The sequence below is a fragment of the Planococcus citri genome, chromosome 2 (assembly GCF_950023065.1).
Source record: "Planococcus citri chromosome 2, ihPlaCitr1.1, whole genome shotgun sequence".
NCBI lineage: Eukaryota > Metazoa > Arthropoda > Insecta > Hemiptera > Pseudococcidae > Planococcus > Planococcus citri.
In genome coordinates, this window is record NC_088678.1 from 36,444,076 (window position 1) to 36,463,457 (window position 19,382).

Here is a 19,382-nt window from a genome sequence, read left to right on the forward strand (position 1 = left end):
TTTCTGGCATGGCCACGGTGATTTTCCACTTTTATTGTCATTTTACGTAACCAACCACCACGATGATTCCAAAACGATCTGTGCGGATACAGGTTACGCGGAAAATCCGCAGGTTTACGTTGGTACACTAGTTTTGTGTAATCGTTTTAAGCCATCTCATCGACGGCGTATAGTTTAATAAATACGCCAAGTTCAACGATGCTGAAACGAATGGGGGAAAAAAGCTCTACTAATACACACACAAACCCTTTCGTCGGCATGACAAGCGAATGCGGATTATCAACCGCAACGGAACTCATATAGATTGCTTTTGTTACCGTGTTCAATACACATTGTTTAAACATCCGCAGTCTTTTTTTAATACATTGGTTCAATGGTTGTTTTTTTTCCTGAAATTTTTTTCAAATAAATGCAATGTGCCAACGATACCCTATTACTAGGTAAGTAGGTATCTTTGTAAGCTGAGATAGAAAAATTTGGGCTTCGAATTAGATAATTTTGGGACAGCAACCTCGCAAGTAGGTGAGTTTCAGAAATTGCTTCTAACATAAGTATCACGTGCTCATTTTATTACGAAAACGAAAATGGGACACGATAAGGCACCTTGTGCAGATCGAGACGTCGAGAAATTTGATCTCAGGACTGTTCAAAATTAATTATTGCCCTCAACTTTCCACTTCCAGCACAATCCTATCCAGTAGACAAATTAGAACCGGTTACACAGTTAAGTGGGTCGAAAATTACAAAATTGAGTTTTTTGCCTTTTGGGGAACATACGTATTAAAATACAAAAAAGAAAAATCTGATTGATGAATAGTTGAATACGTTACCTTCCGTCGTCGGGCAAGATGCATCAATTTTTCCAAAAATTCGCAAAAATCATTTTTTTCAAAAATTGTAAAAATTACCAGAAATGGCTCAAATAAAATTGTATGTCTTTTTCTACATTATATAGACCAGAAATGATTGTTTTGGATTTTTTTTCAACTTTAAATGGCTGTTGCTCCTATTTTGAAGTAATCAGAAAAATTCCGAAACAAAGCCTGTCATTTTTTCTAGTCTTAACAACCAAAAAAAAAACGATTGAGAGCATTATTTTTTGATGTTTTTTTTTTGCAATTTTAAAAAAAGTTGATTTTTGTCATTTTTAAAAAAATTGATGGCCACAGCGCGATCGGAAGGTATTAATCGATCCGATTTTTCTTTTTTGCATTTTAATATCTTCCCGGAAGAACAAGTTTTCCAATTTCCGGCCTACCCAACTACCACACAGCGCACACGCGTAGAATTATTGCCAACATTCTAAGTAATAAGTCATTGACATTCACACTATACTCTTACTAAAGTTACTACCTGGAAGTAAGAAAATGAGCGTTACTTCTTACGAATACTGTTATGCTTCATGTTATTGGTGCAAGAAACTTTGAAGACATTAAAACATTTGAAGGAATTGTTTATCCAACATTTAAAGAAGCTGCAATAGCACGAAACCTACGAGTATTAAAAGATGATCATAAGTGGTATAAATGTCTTGATGAGGCGAGTAATTTTCAAATGCCTAACCAAATGCATGAACTATGTGCATACATTTGCCTATTTCAAAATCCATTCAACATTAACTCATTATGGAATTCATTTAAAACTCATTCATCAGAAGATTACATACATCGTGAATATGCTATCAGTTATGGCATTAAGAGACATAAATCCAACTTCCAAATCACATAACAAGTCATTGAACAGTTGAATTCACCTAAACTACATGAAATATCCATTGATTTAACAGCTCCACTCAATGATCAACAAATTTATAATAATTATATTGAATCTGCTAATCCACAGCAACTCACAATTATTCAAAAGATTATGAACTCTACTCATAACTCTGAAAGTTCCACCCACGTCTTCTTCATCGATAGCCCAGGAGGTACTGGGAAGACTTATGTAAGTATACAAATGTCCGTTAGAGCAATGTCAAAATTTGAGGATACCAAACTACAGGGTGCCCAGAAATATCGTGAAACCCAAAGAAAGTTTTTCATTAAAAATATAGGTTGGCAACGTGAAATAGATGCATAAGTATGATTGGTGTAATGTTATCTCTCCAGTCCAACAACCAATCATGTACTATCATTATTATAATTCACTGTGACCAACCAAAATATTCAACAGAAAACTTTTTTAGGGTTCACGATATTTCTGGGCACCCTGTATAGCTGTAGCATGGACACTGGACAGGCTGCAACTTTACTACCAAATGGATGCACTGCCCACAGCATGTTCAAACTTTCATTAGAAAATGATGAAACTAGTACTTCTTCTTTAAAACCAAATTTGAATACAGCTTCATTTATTAAAAATTCAAAACTCATAAGACGGGATGAGGCTTCCATGATACCAAATCATGCCCTAAATGCTATATGACCATTGACAAATAACAATAAGGTCAAATTTTCGACAGAATAAATTTATATTTGCCCCATCTGGTTTTCAGCCATGGGCAGCACTATGTTGCTATGTTACGAGTCAAAAACTTCAATACCTAGTTTGAAAATGAAAAATCAAACCAATACTAGGTACGTAACTAATATTGTAAGTGAATCGGTTAATTAAGAAACTGCATAAGTCCCAAAAATCAACTTTTCAGGAGACACAAAAAATTTAATTACTTCGGTTCCTCGAAATATTGAATTGTACCACTGCAGTATGTTTAATACTGTCACATTACACACCTTTTCCACCTATTAGCCGAATTCGCCGATGAAGGCTGTGGCAGTGAGTGCGCATCAAAGTTTTTGGAATTATGTTGTTTCATGAATAACTCGACGAAATTTGGTCAGAAAATCGTAGTTGGTGAATGAAATCGTAATTTTCGAATATTTTTCAACGTATTTTAAGGTGTTTATCACTTTTGGAACATTTGGACTTCCATTTTCAAACCATAAGATGTCCAAAAAACGTATACTCGTGGAGAATTCTGTTTTGATAAAATGCGTGGAGTTATGTAGTTTCATGAAAAACTGAGGTGGAGTTATGTTGTTTCATGAAAAACTGAGGTGGAGTTATGTTGTTTCATGAAAAACTGAGGTGGAGTTATGTTGTTTCATGAAAAACCGGTATCAAAATCTCCATGTTCTGCCGCGAGATGGCGCGTTTCGACACCACCAATCGACGCGGCCGGGCCGAATTAGTAATAAACGACAATAAAGTGAAATGTGCCAAAACTGGACTTATGCAGTTTCTTAATTAACCGATTCAAGTAGTAACTATATTATAAAGAAATCACTACTACATGGGGAGTACTATCGTAATCTCTTGCTCAGAGTAACTATTTTATGAAAATGATTTTTACACTGATTGCAAGAAAGTCTGCCTTCTGCTTTCTGCTGAAATATTCATTACCTCGCTTTCTGCCAAAAATATCAAAGAGTCTTGTCTTTGTCAAACCTACCTCATGAAGTTGTTTTTCGAAAACAATTAATAAAAATTTTCGCTTTCATGTAGAAAATTTCAAAAATCTTACTTTTCTCCAGATATTTTTTACTCGTATTTGCAACAATTGCCAAAATTACGCACCTTTTTGCTGAAATTTGCTAGACAGTCTTACACTCCACGTCTCTCATTCCTACACCCATTTCATCGTCTCGGCAAATCCTCTGGCTTATAACCGAATTTAAAAAATCGTTAAATGTTTGCAACTGGTCCACCCCTTCCCCTCCGCGAACCCTTTTCAATCGTCGTGCACCGTATTATATACTTTAAGCACCTGCGAATACACATCTCTCTCAGTCACCGCGTGCTAACGAGAATAATTTCGAAATGCGCGCGGCGCGGTGTGCAATTTAAACAGTTTTCAATCTGTTAAATACGTTTTAATTAAACTTACCTCCGGAAACTTCGCAACTTAAGCTTAATATGCTTCCTTCGTTGCTACCCTCCAAAAGTGTTTCGATTTCTTGACGCTGAGCGTTATATATCACCGGACTATTTGGAAGAACTGTAACAACCGTAAACGAAACATCGTCGTATTAAATATGCATTTTCGCTGCAACCGACATTCGACACCGCTCTTCGTGTCTCGTCGTATACTCGTATAGCAAATAGTACAGCTAGATATAGTCGACTAAGTACACGCTATTTATACACACGTTACACGTTTTGTTGGCCAAATTGAAAATTTATCTTCCTCGTACGCGTAAAACACCTGCACCGAATTGCATTTTAAAATACATAACGTCGTTGTACCGCACCAGCTCGCTCTCCGGTACCACGCACCGTCGCCGAGATAAATTTAAAAAGAGCTTAACGTGCCCGAGATGAACAGCTACCATCAACGACCACCGTACACAATTTTTCCCATATGTTCCTCTCGGCAGAGAGACGAACGTAGAGAGGGCAGGATTAACACGATATATGGCGCAAAGTACCGCAGGAAAAGCGACAAATTACGAGTTCGTATTTCAATTTCGCGATAATGACGGCCAAAAAATTAATTAAAAATTGACAATATCAACGCTTGAACCGAGTCCTTTTCGGTTATCGGTGCTGGCAATTATCGAGATTCGCGTAACGATGCGAATGGGATGAAGAAAAATGCTAACTTACGAATTATGGAAAAATATGAGTATGAGACCCAAATAAAAAGTAGGTACCTACCCACGTCCTACATATTAGGGTGGTTTTTATTTTTGAAGTTGGGATTTTTTTCGCTCCCACCCCCCCCCCCCCAAGTGGTAAACTCTGGTGAGAAAATAATTCCCAATTTTTTATTTTTTCCATTTTTCAAAAATTTGAAAAAAACCTAATTCAAAGAAAAATTTTTAAAATTTCAAAATTTTGAGTCCCATCGTCTCTAAAAGGTACCTTTTGAGTAAAATAGACTCTCATGACGATTGTAGCCCTCTCCTATGAAAACCAAGCTGACCCTCTCAGAAAAGATGAAATTTGTATTTTAGCTATTCTGTCAGCTTGGTTTTCATAGGAGAGGACTATAATCGTCATGAGAGTCTATTTTACTCAAAAGGTTCCTTTTAGAGACAATGGAACTCAAAATTTTGAAATTTTTGAAAATTGAGGGGCTCACTGCAGCCCGAATTTTACGAAAATGGAAAAAATAAAAAATAGGGAATTACTTTCTCACCAGAAGTTAACACTTTAGGGGGTGGGAGCGGAAAAACTCGCACATTTTTTTTTGCCATGTAGTTAAGGACCACCCTAGTATATACATACATGTATAAAATTGTATCGTGATAATTATGTAAACGATGAAAACAGATTTTTGAATCAATTACCCAATAAATCTACATGTTCTAGCGCTCATTAGTAGACGCTTTGAAAAGACTTCACGGATATGCTCGCTATCCTCAGGTTTGCAATTCCATAATCAAAAGAGAAAAGCGATGAGCCAATATGTACAATTAAATTCACATAGGTGATTTGTCTTTTTCATTTTAGGGTAAATTTAATTTAGTTCAACAAAATTTTTTTGCTCATCTAAAGTACATCTTTAAGCTGGAAGATGCCAATTGAGTAGGGACTTGAAATTTCCACAACTTCACCCCATGATTACTTAATGAAGCTGATTCGATGAAAATACAACCGCTGTTTTTAGGTTGAAAATCGTCATTCAGCCCTTCTGGAATCAATTATCTATTACCCCCCACCCCCCAGCATCCCGCATCCCTCCAAAATATCAGTTAGGAGGTGGAAACCGATTCTGAAAGCTGGAAACTTTGTAAATTTTGGAATCATGTCAATGAAAAAGTGAAATACAATTGCGAATTGGTATTGGTTACTACACAACTCATACACAAGTAATACATCTGGTTTTTGAGGCCATTGACCTTTTTCATGTTCGAAGAGTACATACACTGAAAAAAATGAACAGTACTGAGTGCCTCAAAAAGAAGGTATTCAATGCCCGTTTCGTAGGAAATTTGGGATACGACGGAATCAATGTAGTGAGATCTTGCATGAGGGATTCATTACATTCTCGCAGCAATGGCTACTAGCACTACTACATACATTTGAAGGACACGCGATGTGTCATTGTGCAATGTAATGAATCCCTTGTGCAAGGTACTCTCCATCTTATCGCAAATTCCCTATAAAAACGGATGCTGAATACATTAATTTTCAAAAATTAAAAACAAGGGGTAGGGATGAGTCAATCTGATAATGATTTTCACTACTGTTATACTCGCATTTTTTAGAATTTTTTATGATCAACACTTTTAACGAAAAATCTGTCACCTATACCTCATGGGGATTCGAACTGGGGACCCTACGTTTCCTAACTACCTGTCCTACCTATTCGGCTATCAGAGCACTACAGCGATGAGGGCATTAGAAGGACATATTTGCGTGTCTGAAAATTTTTGTCATGTACAAAATAGGCGTGGGAGCAATATTTTTGTGTATTTGTGCAGAGAAGCAAATGAAGTTTCAGTAGTATTTACAGTACCATAATTTTTTATGAAATATTTTGATGGACAATCATATGAGTTCTCACAGAAATTTCATGACCTCACAAATATTGAGGCAGACTCTATTTAGGTAAGGTTATGTTTTATGTTCCAAATCTTGAATCAGGGTGTCAATTCTAGATCATCATCATCACTCTTAATATTAACCTTTAAAGATCTCACAAAATAATTAGAAAAGTGATCCTAATTTGTCCCCCCTATTAAAATTTCACACTTTTGTTTATGCTTTTTGGATTTTTTTCTCAATTTTTTTTTTGCTTGTCCCTCCCCAGAAATTGTTAGCTCGAGTGAGATAAATTAAGCCATGGAGTTTTTAACCACCTTTGTAAAAAAAATGAGTGATGCCAGGGAGCTTGAGCCCCCTCCTCCTGTTTCACAAAATATAAAAAAATCAATGTAGGCTACTGGACAACATTTTGGAAATTGGAAACTTCCTGGAGCCCAAACTCCAGCTGGTCTTTGTTTTTTTGGCTTTTACAAAAACAAAAAACATTACTGAATATTTTATCAGTATCAAGTCGTACTGGGAAAGTCCTCTCTCAAGTTATAAAAAAATGTGAAAAATAAAAAAAAACAATTTTCATATTTTTGCATCACAATCCTGGGATTCAGTCCATTACATTGCTATTTGAAAAGGGCTACCTAAACCTAACTAACATTTCTTTGGGGGGACAAAGGGAGATTTTTCTTTCAAAAATACTGTTAGAAGAATTCAGACACAAATCCTGAAATTTTAAAGAAATTATTCATAATTTTTATGAATGCTATAACAGGCATGGAAAGCAGCAAGTCTTCATTTTACTTCATTTTCATGCAATCACAACTTCAATTTTGGAAACAGATACACTGTTTTGTAAGGAACGATTACATATATCCGATTGAATATCATTACATTTCTGCAATGTACTGATTACTTTAAAAAGTGTGTTGAAAACCGAAAAAAACTGGAATGATTGCTTGAAAAACAGTACGTTGTCATTTTACTTCGATTTGATGTAATCATTACCTCGATTTCGGAAACCAATACATGATATTATATGCAATGAATACACCCATCTGATTGGATATCATTGCATTGATTTCATGTGCTCATTTCCTGAAAAGGCAGATTCAATGCTTGAAAAGCGGGAATGATTACATTTAATGCAGTAAGTTTCGTTTTTACCCAGATTTAGTTCAATCATTACCTTAATTCTGAGGGATAAGTGCACTGTTTCGAAATTATTTTTTTCAGTGTACAAGTATTAATATTTTTGAAGATATCAATTTCAACAATCTTCACTCGTCTTTTTATCGTGGTTAATTACCCTCGGAGAGTACATCTATGCTGACCAACTTGAGTAATTGTAAATTGTTTGATTACCTACTCCTCAAAAAATTTCAAACTTTTTTTCTCGAACAAAAGCTAAAAATAATTTCCTTATAAATCGACATATTTGTCTAACAATAAGACAATATACTGCCCAAAATCACTATGGCAAAAGTATTCGTGCTTGAAGGCAACCTTAAAATTGAATGAAGATATCGAGATCGACATATCAAAATATACAAAGGTGTCACTGCATACTTATCTAGGCTGTCAGAAGAAAATATGCAAGCTGAAAAATAGGTACACAGCGCATTCGCCTCGAGCTGCACATATTTAATTTAGGATTGGTTCTTAACATATTGGAAAAGAAATCAGAAATCGAATTCCTCAATATCAGCACAACTGTTTTACAGTGATATAAATTAGGTCACTTTTATGTATGTACTCTTCGAGAGAAATTAACCATAATAAGGAAACTATACAGAGGCTCGACAGAAAAGTTGTGAAATTTGATTGTTCAAAAATTTCAAAAATATGAACTCCACGACCCCTAAAAAAGTCAATGACCTTAAAACCCAGCCCAATGCCAATTCGCAATGCATTTTCTTTCATGGTATTGTTTCTAAAAATGTTCAAAGTTTTCAGCTTTTATGGTCGTGTATTTGCATGATGTTTTGGGGTAACTAACGCGGCCAACTTTCAATAGAGAAGCTATAATATGTACTTACAACAGTTTTTTGGCCATTTTCATTCAAATTCATTTGGAATTTGAACGACCACTGCAATCAATTTTGACAGTACGTGAGGTCTAGACATCAATTTAAGATTGTTTATAAAATAAGTAAACGCAATGGACAAGCAATTTGACGATAATTATAATGGGTAACATGAAAAGAGTAAGTAAACTTTCAAATTCCACCTTTCAAGCTATAGTCCATGAAAAGGACACATTTACTCAAACTTACTGCTCGCATAAAATTTACACACACCAATTTCACATTTTCATAAACGTCTCGCTTCATAATTTTAAACTTCTTTTGGGCCATGTTAGGGAAATGAAACAAAAAAAAAAGAAAACACTGACAGGCTTACGACGAAGGCGCAATTCTACGCATTATCAAAAACACGCGAATAAAATTTTATTCTCCGGTAATTACGTTATAGCGAGTAAAACTTTTAGAATAATTCTTACGACATACTGATACTTTACGATGTTAAATAGTCCTCAGCCTAATTACACGTACGTGTAACGTCTGTTGAATTTCACGCCTTTAAATTATACCTGCTACATAAAATACCTAACGTACATAGACGTACGTATTAATTACACCAGGTCAAATGTAGACGTAGGTACCTGCAAAAGTACATCAACATTTATATACGTACACAAAGGTAGACGCAGGTGAATACCGTAGGTAGCATGGTATAGTTGGTAGGTACATAGTACAACGTACTCGTGTAGGTATTTCTTACAGAGTCCCATTTACACGAGTCTTTCGCACTATTACCACTTGGGGGATGCAATTTTACACAAGATAATAATAAGCCGTAATAAAGTACCGGCGAATTATATTTCTAAAAATAAAGCTACCTGCTCCTCTTTAATGACACAAAATACGCTTTTATTAAAATTTCAATTTACCTCGGTCTAATATGAAAGTTTATAAGGTAAAAAGTTACAACAACTTTGTAAACTAACACCGTCGCTATGTCATTGACGACGAAGCTGCTTTCATCGCAACACACGTTACCATTCTGTGTGTACGAGTACCTAGTAGGGTGTATCTTATTTATTCTACGAGTAATAGGCACCTAAAGCGGAAATTTTTTTTCGTTCTTTTCCGCTCCCACCTCCTAAAGTTGTTACTTCAGGAGAGAAAATCACACCATGAAATTTTCAGCCCTTTCGGTGAAAAATAAGTGATACCGATGAGCTCCCCAATTTTATGAAATATGAAAAAATCGAAGTATCAGACAAAATTTTTAAAATTGTGAAATTTGTAGTTTCAACACCTCAGTCAAGTCCCTACGGCCTACTTAGGTAATAAAATCAAGTCATATACCAATTTTAGTCCCCTATTTCTAACTCATAACTAACCTGTGGATTCGAGGGGAGAGCTCTTATTATTCATACGTACCTTACCTACTTACATGTGAAAAAAATATTCTCGTCAACGCGCTGAAGTTGTCGAGTTGCAAGAGAAAAATTTATCCAACCATGTAAAAATGAAATCCGAAAAATTGACATTTGTACATTTTCTTTTACCTTCCAATCCTTAGATTTGGTCAATTTTCATTAGAAATACTGTTGAATATTTTTGACTCTTCCGCATGATGAAAAAGTGGAACTTATCCATTTTCTCAAAAAATAAAAATATTTTCCACGTCTTTCAATTTTTTTTCAATTCTCTGATTGCAAGATAGTTTTTGCTAGTTTTTTTACATTTGCTAGCTTTCTTTCATCATATTATTGGTTGAATGGCTGCATTGGTTGCCAAGTTCGCTTTTAAATATCAACTTGAAGCTGATTTCTCATTTCTTGATCTTTTTCATAATTTATAAAGTGGGAATGTACCTACTACACTTCTATTAAAAAGAAGTCAAAAAAATTTCTCGTAAATTAGAACATTCAACTGAACAACTTTTGATGGAATAATCAACGTAATCTCACCTCAGACATGTAGCAACAATTTATAAAAAAAAATCTGATTTTTCAGTTACACTTCTTGTTGATAGAAAGATGTCTGATTTAAAAAAATTGAATTCCAAAAAAATTTATTGTACTATTTAAAAATTGCTCGACAATTTTTATGAATCCCGCTTCAAAATTTTAAATCATCATTGACGAGAAAACAACGGCCTGTAAAAAAAAGAAATTATTTGTACAATAGATTTTTTTCGCGCAAAAACTTCAATAACTGAGTTTACCCAGCCAAGATTATAGCTTGCGGGACCAAAAGAGACTGTTTTCAGTAATTTATCACTTTCGGCGTTAATTGCCAATATCCGTAATCAAAATGAAACATCAAACAAGTGAGGGGGCCTTTTCTTGAAGAAATGCCATTTTTTGAGAAGATAACTTTTTTTTAAAAACACAAATTTGTTCAATTTTTTTGATTTTTTCAACTCTATGTCATTGTTGCGGGACTGAAGGAACGTTTTTCATCGTTTTCATGAAAAAAGAATCATCTCGGATGAAAAATTTTCAAATAATTCATGCTTAAGTACACGCAGCAATTTTTCGAAATTTTTCGAGGGGCGGGGGGGGAGTTCTGTACAAGGAGACTTACATCAATGTGGTCATTTGAAAATACTCCTCTTAGAAATGAAACATTTTCAAAAAATTTATACAGATATCAATTTTTCCTTTTTTTGGAGGAATTTTTTTCGACTTCGAGGAGCATCAAGTACCTACATAAGGGAATCAACATCATTTGGGAGACCGGGGGATTGTTTTTCATGAAAACAAGAGCTTATTAAGATATATTCTGCCTATAAATGAAAAATGTTCAAAAAAATTCGATAGACATCAATTTTTCATCTTTGCGTATTTTCCCCAAATTTGGGGGAAGGGCTCCACACAAGAGAGCCAACGTAATTTGGGGGTCCAACGAAGGTTTTTCCTTGAAGAGGGGATATGTAGAACAATTCTAATGTCAAACTGAGATATTTTTAAAAATTTCCTCTGATTTTGACTTTTTTAATATTGGGGTTTGAAGGGCAGGGGAAAGCTTTTTCTTGAAAAAAAAAAGATTATTTAGAAAAATTCAGGCGCCTAAAATTTTTTTTTCATATTTTTCAACAAGGGTGGGGGGTGCTACCGGTAACACTTTTTATACAGACAGGAGAAATATAAAAAATAGTGAATAATTTTCTCATCCGAAGTAACAAATTATTAGATGTGAGAGGTAGAAAAATTACAACTCTGCAAAATAAGGTACACTCTAATACCATAAGTCCCTATCCTCAACTTATACCTGAAGTTTTTTCGACGATATGAATAAAAAAATATGTAACCAGACAACCTCTGCTAGTGTCGTGTGCAGCTTTCCAGCGATCGAAAGCTCGATCATCTCCCTCGTACCCACGAGTTAACAGTAAACGTAATATTAAGTAGCAGCCTGTTTGCAGGATTATGTCCATTCAGGTGACAGTGAAAAAAAATACTTCTGAACACACCCCTTCGACTGCAGAGAAATAATGAATGGAAGGGGGTTATATTGTAGAGGTATGAAACGAGCACATAACTCGACGCGGTATTGTTTACTCTCAAAAGAGCCCAGAATTGATTACTTAGGTGAGTTATTTTCATAAGAAAATGAATACATTTAGATATACCTACAGATTTCATAGAATCTACTACGTACGAATACGACGCAACTCCTTCCCCCTACATTACCCTGCCGCGATATTCGCGAACCCGATGTGTAGATAAAGGCACACTATCTCACGATGTACATATTTTACACATTTGATAAAAGCTTTTATCCTATAAAGAGTTCAATTTATTATGCATTATTGCAAATAGCGTTACAAATAATTTATCGCTATAAAATTCACCCAACGTATAACGTGTATAGGTAGGTACGTATTAGAGAAGTAGGTACCATTCCCGCTACCGCATATCCTTTTCTCCAATGTACTCGTATCACAGAGAAACACACATATGCAACGTACACGTATTTGTAAGTTCGAATCCTCTATGATGTACCAGTATTTACGAGTAGTGTGCTTACACTTACTGGGTGTTCCGAAAATAAGAGCAAACTCAGTCTGGGAATTGGAGGTACATACCCAGTAAGTACTCGAATACATAACACCGCATAGATGTAGTACATAGGGGTAATATGTACAAATAGGTACATATTATATCTAATAGGTTACCATCTAAATAAGCTAAATTTTAAAATTCAACAAAAATAAAAATACTAAAACTCACCAATTACGGTAAAATTCACTTTGACGTTTCTCGTCGGTGAATTTTTGAAATCCACTCGACATCTATACACGGCTTCGTCGTCTAGCTGAATATTTTCGATATATAATTTAGCCGGTTTCGTACTGGCTCGGAATACGGCCCGGTTACCGAATGCCGCCGGAGAAGACCACAGTTTTGCTTGATTTTGAGCTCGGTTACGAATGTCGAAACTGTTAAAACACCAAATTATCGTTTAGTCGGCTATAAAATTCACCACACGCATATTTTGACGAACCGCAATTAAATCGAATTACGTTACGATTCTCATTCATACTCGTAACTACAATTAAGCATATGGAATTAATTCTCGGTCCATGTTTTTAACGCCAATAGCAGTAGCAAAACGGAGCAAATTGAACAAAATTCACGCTTCTTTGTAAAAATTTCGGCGGAAAAAGAGACTTTCATTTTTCAATTGTAATTATCATTAGAATTATATCGAATCATTATAAAAAATGGAAAGATAGAGATATCTACTCGATACCTACGCATTACCACTGACAGCAAGAAGGTTTTTGCTTTTTACTTATACGTAAGTACCTAATATGTATTGTAGTTGTTTTTCAATTTATCTTCAAATTCCAGTTTTTAATTTCTGGATAGGTATGAATTGGCCTTACCTCTTTTTTCGATGTACATTTTTTTTTTTTTTTTTGAAATGTCGGGGTCGTGGCCAACGAATCTTACCACGGTTGGATCTGCACAACTATTATGTGGGAGGCCTCCTTCTAAGAGTTGAATCAGAGATTTTTGGCCATCGAGTTCATTGGAACCAGCAGAATTTTGAAAGTTTGAAAGTTCGACTTCCATGCGATAACACATTAACTTAAGCACAGGAGTCTTTCAACGTGAATTCTTCCCATATCTTTTTAGTGGCTACCAATGTACAGTAGAAAAAAAATCTCTTTATTTTTTTCCTTCACTTTTCAAAATTTAATAATTTCTATCAGGACTGAAAACCTGGTTGTAAAAAGATAATCATCAGTATACTCACAAAGGAACCATTCGAGGTGCCCACCTCCAAGATCTTAACGAGACCTCGATTTCTGAAAATGATACGATCTGAAGCCTTCCCGAGCAAAATTTCGTCAGCCCTGTATATTCTAATTTTTGACCATTATGTTTAAAAATTCAACATTTACCATTTCGGCGATTTATGCTTTCACAAAAATTTTACCTTTTCCTCCAATAAATACATAAAATGATGAAGATTAATCCTGTAACTATAATATCACCTTCCTTTCAAAATTTTACCACTTTGAGCTGTCCTGGAGTCTCCAACGCGATTTTCGATTTCTCCAGAACGCATTGAAGTTAATTAGGGCAGCTAAAAATCGAGTTGTAGTTTTCCCAACCTGTTTGATATAAGTTTATCCACATTGAGCTCAACGAACAATAAAAAAATGCTGGTCAAAAAAACCTCTCGAGGTGTCTGCCTGAACTAAGCCCAAACATGGATAAACTCGTTCAGCACGTCGCCGATAAGCTACAACTTGATTTTCATCTGCCCAAATAAATTTCTACATACATTCTGAAATATTCAAAAACTTTAGAGAAACCGAAAATCATGCTGCATAGGGGCTTCAGGATGACCCGAGATGGTGAAATACGGTTTGAGTAGTTGATAGCTTTGAGACCAATTTTCATCATTCTAACATACTTGAAAAAAAGAGGAATAACATACATCACGGGAAATAGTAAATTTCGGATTTTCAAAAATTTGTCAAAAAATCTAAAAGTCAATTTAGGAAAGTGAAATTTTGCTTATGGGGAATTTAGAGCATGGTTCTTCCCAAAAATTGCGGTCCTGTCTAAATCAAAGATGTACATCTTAAGAGCTTTCCTTGTTAGAAATCTATTATCCAAGAAGGACTATATTCATTTATACATACATTCTAGAGTAGGTTGTTTTGATCTAATAGGGAAACACAACGCTGCGTTTCTCAGCCAGCCACTGTGGGAAGTTTCTGCTCTCACATTTTCAACATCATAAAAGAGGCTAAACATCAAAAGTTTCAAAAAACATCACGCATGTAAATTTGAAGCATTTTATTTTTTGGGGATGTCATTTCCTTCGTGGAGCTATACGAGGTAAAATGTTTAAAAAGTTGCATATTTTCAGAAATGACCTCTCTTGCGAAAAAATTGACATCGATTACAATTTTTCCTTGAATTGTGGAACTTCTTCAAAGCTGAATCGGACGATTCGCCAATAATAAAAACTTGATACTCAACTTTCTACATACGTAAATATGTGTTCATCGAAGTTCAATAGAGTTGAACAAAATTATAACGTTATCTTATCGAGATTCAGTTACCTGATGCAACATCAAAAAGTACACTAAACCTTACCTATAAATTGGTTCTGTTTCGGCATTCTTGAACCATAAGACCATAAACACAACGTCGTCTTTTTCATTCGGCGTAATATCACAAGGTAACGAAGCTTTCTTCCATATAATACCGGAAACATCGGTCACAGGAACTATAACAGAAAAATGGAAAACACCCTCGTATTTAACAAGCGTTAAACAGTGGGCTACCTTCTGCGTAGCCTCGCTCTTTTCCTCCATCCACAATAATTCTTATTACTATACGAAACTCGTTTGATAAATGACCCGGCTGTTTCAGATTCCGGATTAAAATTAACGTCGAACCATTCTTATGAACTACAGCATCGAATAATACTTCAACTATTATTACAAGAAGTAGACGAAGAAAAACTCTCTAAATCAAAATCAATAACGTAACGGAAAAAAAAACCACCCTTTGCCTATTCCGCTATCGGCGACGGCCACCAATAATTCATAAAAATCCTGGTTCGGTTCGGTTCGCCTCGCTTCATCATGCAGCTTCGGTTAAATATCCCCAGGGAAAGAGAAAGATAGAAAGAGAAATCCAAAGTAAATGGAAAGATTGTGTACAGTTTAGCTTTTTAATTATATCGAAAAATTTATGCTCAATGAAACCCTCATTGTCAGTCTAAATTGGTAACTTTTAATTATTCGCTTTTTCTCCCCAGCGTCTTCTCGCTCTCTCCAGGTACGGATACACGATAGGGTAAAAGTGGGGAGAAAAAATAAAAAACCCCGAGTAGAAAAAAAATTCTACTACGAAAACACCGAGAATTTGAATAAACAGTTTGAAAACAACTGTTTCACCGAGTTGAATTTACGATTTTATATTTTCGTAAAACAAGGAGCAGAGTGCAGCGCGGCACCACGTCCTATAGTATTCTGATTAAACATTCTTTTAAACGGAATATTATAAATTTAAATGAAAACTTGCAATATCCTCGCAATTGTACGCGAATAAATTTCCGCACATTATGGTGGTTTTAGGTATACAAGGCAAAGATACCCGCCGCTGGAAAGAATATAAGTGGAAATAGGACGAAACAAAATATATCGTTATCGAATATCATTCGCCATGCTACATCGTCGTCGTTAACGCTGCTCACGTCCTTCTATGCCTTCTACATATCCTAGCTGAGTTGCTGGCATCCTGCGTCTGATACAGTCTCTCTATAGTTATGATAAGTGTGGGATGAATATTCATAAAATTCCCTCCATCCTCGTTCAACCTGTCGCTTCTACGTCGCCCGTTCAGTTTTTCTTATATCTACCAGTAAAATGCATGTACCACTCGAAATCTCTCCAACGTTCTCCCTCATTAACGAATCTAATTCCTCTTCGAATCGGCCTATACGGATGAAGTACCTACTAAATCTAATCCTCGCTAAAACTGCTAAGTACTTGTTGCATTACTCCGCATCCTTTTTCCACGTCTTCTGCCTCAGCATCTACAATGCAGTAAATCTTATACTCGCAGATATAATAATCCGATCATCTGAGTTCAGACATGCTATGTCTGTTTATAAATTTGCATCTCTTTGCTCTGATAAAGAGAATAGTACGTAGGTACATTTACTCAACATGAAAAAATGATTCATAGATTCGACTCTCCTTCAATTGTACATATAAAGAAAAGTAAAGCACTAGACCGCACGCCAAAAGAAGAATACGTATTAACAAATTACAAGGAAAAAGTCATCAAAAAATACACAAAAATCTCAAAATCTGTTATTGGACTGCACAGTGGGTTGAAAATTATGAATTCAAGTTTCAGAAAGCTCAAATACCGCAGACGATTTTTCTCTTAGAAAGCATTGAAATGAAAAAAATCACTCCGATCGCCCAAGAGCCTTCAATTTTTTGAAGTACAACTTGTACCAGATGCAGAATAGTACATATTTTATTCAACTAGGGAGTAGGTAAAAGTGATTTTCGACGATTTTGAATTATTTCCCTCGCTTCGCTCGAGCAATAAACCTCAGAATTCGTCGAAAATCACTCTTACTCCCTGGTTGAATAATATATTTTTCGTTATGAGGGAGAAAAACGCCAGTATTCACTTCCAAAAATCAAAAGCGGGAGCAAAAGTAGCACTTTTTCTCCCTAAATAACGAAAATGCAAATTTTTGGCTCTTTTCGTCAATACTGGTTTCGATAAAAGTTCTATTTTTATCGTCAGAAGAGATCTCAATAGCTCACCAAGTGGTTTCATTGCATGTCGTTTGAAACTCAAGAAACCAACAAAGTGACTCAGCACGTTGTTGGCAGTGCCCTAAGATATACGTAGCAACTCGAATCCACAGAATTCATTGAAATAATGAGCATATCAAAGCTGACACCTCGATGATTTTTTTTTTCAAACAATACAAAAATCACAAAAAGGGATTCAAACAATTTTTTTTTCAAGTTGAGGACCTTTTGGAAAAAAATCATATTCTTTCGGAATTTCAGTGAAACACAATCTATAGCCAAATCACAATAAACTTAGTCTAAGGATTAGTTACTTAAAACTGAAAAAATTACAATTTTTTCCCAGATCAATCGTCATTTCGGGTCCGAATAAGGGACAAAAAAAACGTCTGAAGTGTATTTTTAAATTTTTGGGGAGTCTTTAAAAACCACACCATTGGACCAAAAATGGAAAAAAATCAAAATTTTACAAAATTGAGCTGGAAAGCAGAAACTTGGTAATGTACCTAACCTATTTCCACAGTCCTCCCTCATCAATTAAAAACGGTTTTGAATCGTTTTGAGCAGTTCTGGAGCTTCCAATAGGTCAAGGTAATTTCCACAAAATCTAACCGGAGACGTCGAAACGCTAAACTTCACTTTAGATATTCCTTAGTTTCGACATGCCGAGCGAACTGAACATACTTCTAGCCTCTCTCGAGCCTCCAGAAGCCTTCTGAATATTTCAGCTTGTGAAAAATTACGAAATTGCTGGAGAAATGCATCCTATCTGAACTGGCACTTACCGATTTTTGAAAAATGACGTGTAATCGATCAAGTAGGCTACCAACAAGCGCTAACTGCGCTTACGATAGCTGAAGCTGAATAGGACAGATTTTAAGTTTTCTTTTTTCAAAAACTGGAATTCACGAAAAGTTACTGGAGGCTCCACAAAGGCTTATAATCATCTCCAGTTGGCTCACCATGTTGAAATTGTGGAGTAAAAGACGCACATTTAGGCTTCCAACTTCATTAGATAAGATTTGTGAAAAACAAAACGATTCAAGACCGTTTCTAATGGACCGATTTGGGCGATCAAAAATAAGCTACTCATCAAATTTTGGCTTTTTATGTCAATTTGGTGAAATTCGATACCATCCCTAGGTTTTTGGCTCAAATTGGGTTTTTAAAAATTTACCAACAATCGAATAATACACTTCAGTACTTGACCATGCAATTTTGGGTAGGTTTGTCAAATGGAGCCATTCATGTTAACTAGTGTACATGAATTCAGTAACGACTCGACAGACATTGGAATATGTATCCGGGGCCATGTGATAAAGATAATACGCTATGCTAAGAATGTATGATTATTTTATTTCTATGATGTTGACATAACAGGTTAATTTCTATATTTAAGCTATCGAATTTCTTATCTTCAGATTATGGCACCCGAAGGAACTGCCACAAAAAGTACACCAAGTGATACGAAGCAAGTAAGGATATTTCCTATTTAAAAATTTTGTTTCTTGATTACACTTTCAGTTCATAATACATATTATCTGGATTGCCGCCTCTCAACTTTATCACATTTTCAGAGCGGTAATTTACGAACAACCCTGACACGTATACAAAGTTTTCACGATAAAATGGCGGAAGAAATTCGCAGTTTCATGACTGCGTTTTGTCCGGTTCAAAGATTTCTCAGTTGGTTATTGGGAAACCTTCCTCGTAAACAATTTTTGCGCTATGTAAGATCTTCAATTTTTAGATCGAGCAGGTTGAATTAATTCGCTCAAAAAATTCTTATGTGTCTCTGCCTCGGAAGGGGAGAGGAGGGGGAGAAGAGTTGGGGAATAACTTTAATCACCAACTTTCAAGCAACTTCAGACTGGCTTGAAATCACTGTAATTGATTTGGTGAGAGTGACTAGTTTATCAATAATGATTAATTTATACTGTTTATGAATAATTCAAGAACTCAATTCGCAAAAAAATTGAAAGTCCATTTTAAAATATCTTCAGTTCATTCCAATGTACGTGTGACATCGCTCTTTCAGAAAGCGAAATTCCTGCTAGTGCTGAATT

General features: G+C 35.4%; 1 protein-coding gene across 12 annotated transcripts in view; it reads right to left on the bottom strand.

Moving 5' to 3' along the window:
* LOC135835594 (MAM domain-containing glycosylphosphatidylinositol anchor protein 1-like) overlaps window positions 1-19,382 on the bottom strand; it is a 378,701-nt gene that overhangs the window by 263,014 nt on the left and 96,305 nt on the right. For 10 of the 12 annotated variants that reach the window (XM_065349939.1, XM_065349937.1, XM_065349933.1 and 7 more), the window contains 3 exons: window positions 15,125-15,257; window positions 12,734-12,942; window positions 3,887-3,997 (listed from right to left, as the gene is read on the bottom strand). The exons of 1 other annotated variant lie outside the window; for it this stretch is intronic. In XM_065349939.1, the coding sequence (XP_065206011.1) occupies window positions 3,887-3,997; window positions 12,734-12,942; window positions 15,125-15,257 (453 nt within the window). The remainder of the gene's footprint in view (window positions 1-3,886; window positions 3,998-12,733; window positions 12,943-15,124; window positions 15,258-19,382) is intronic. One more of the 12 variants, XM_065349940.1, reaches the window with a different exon arrangement.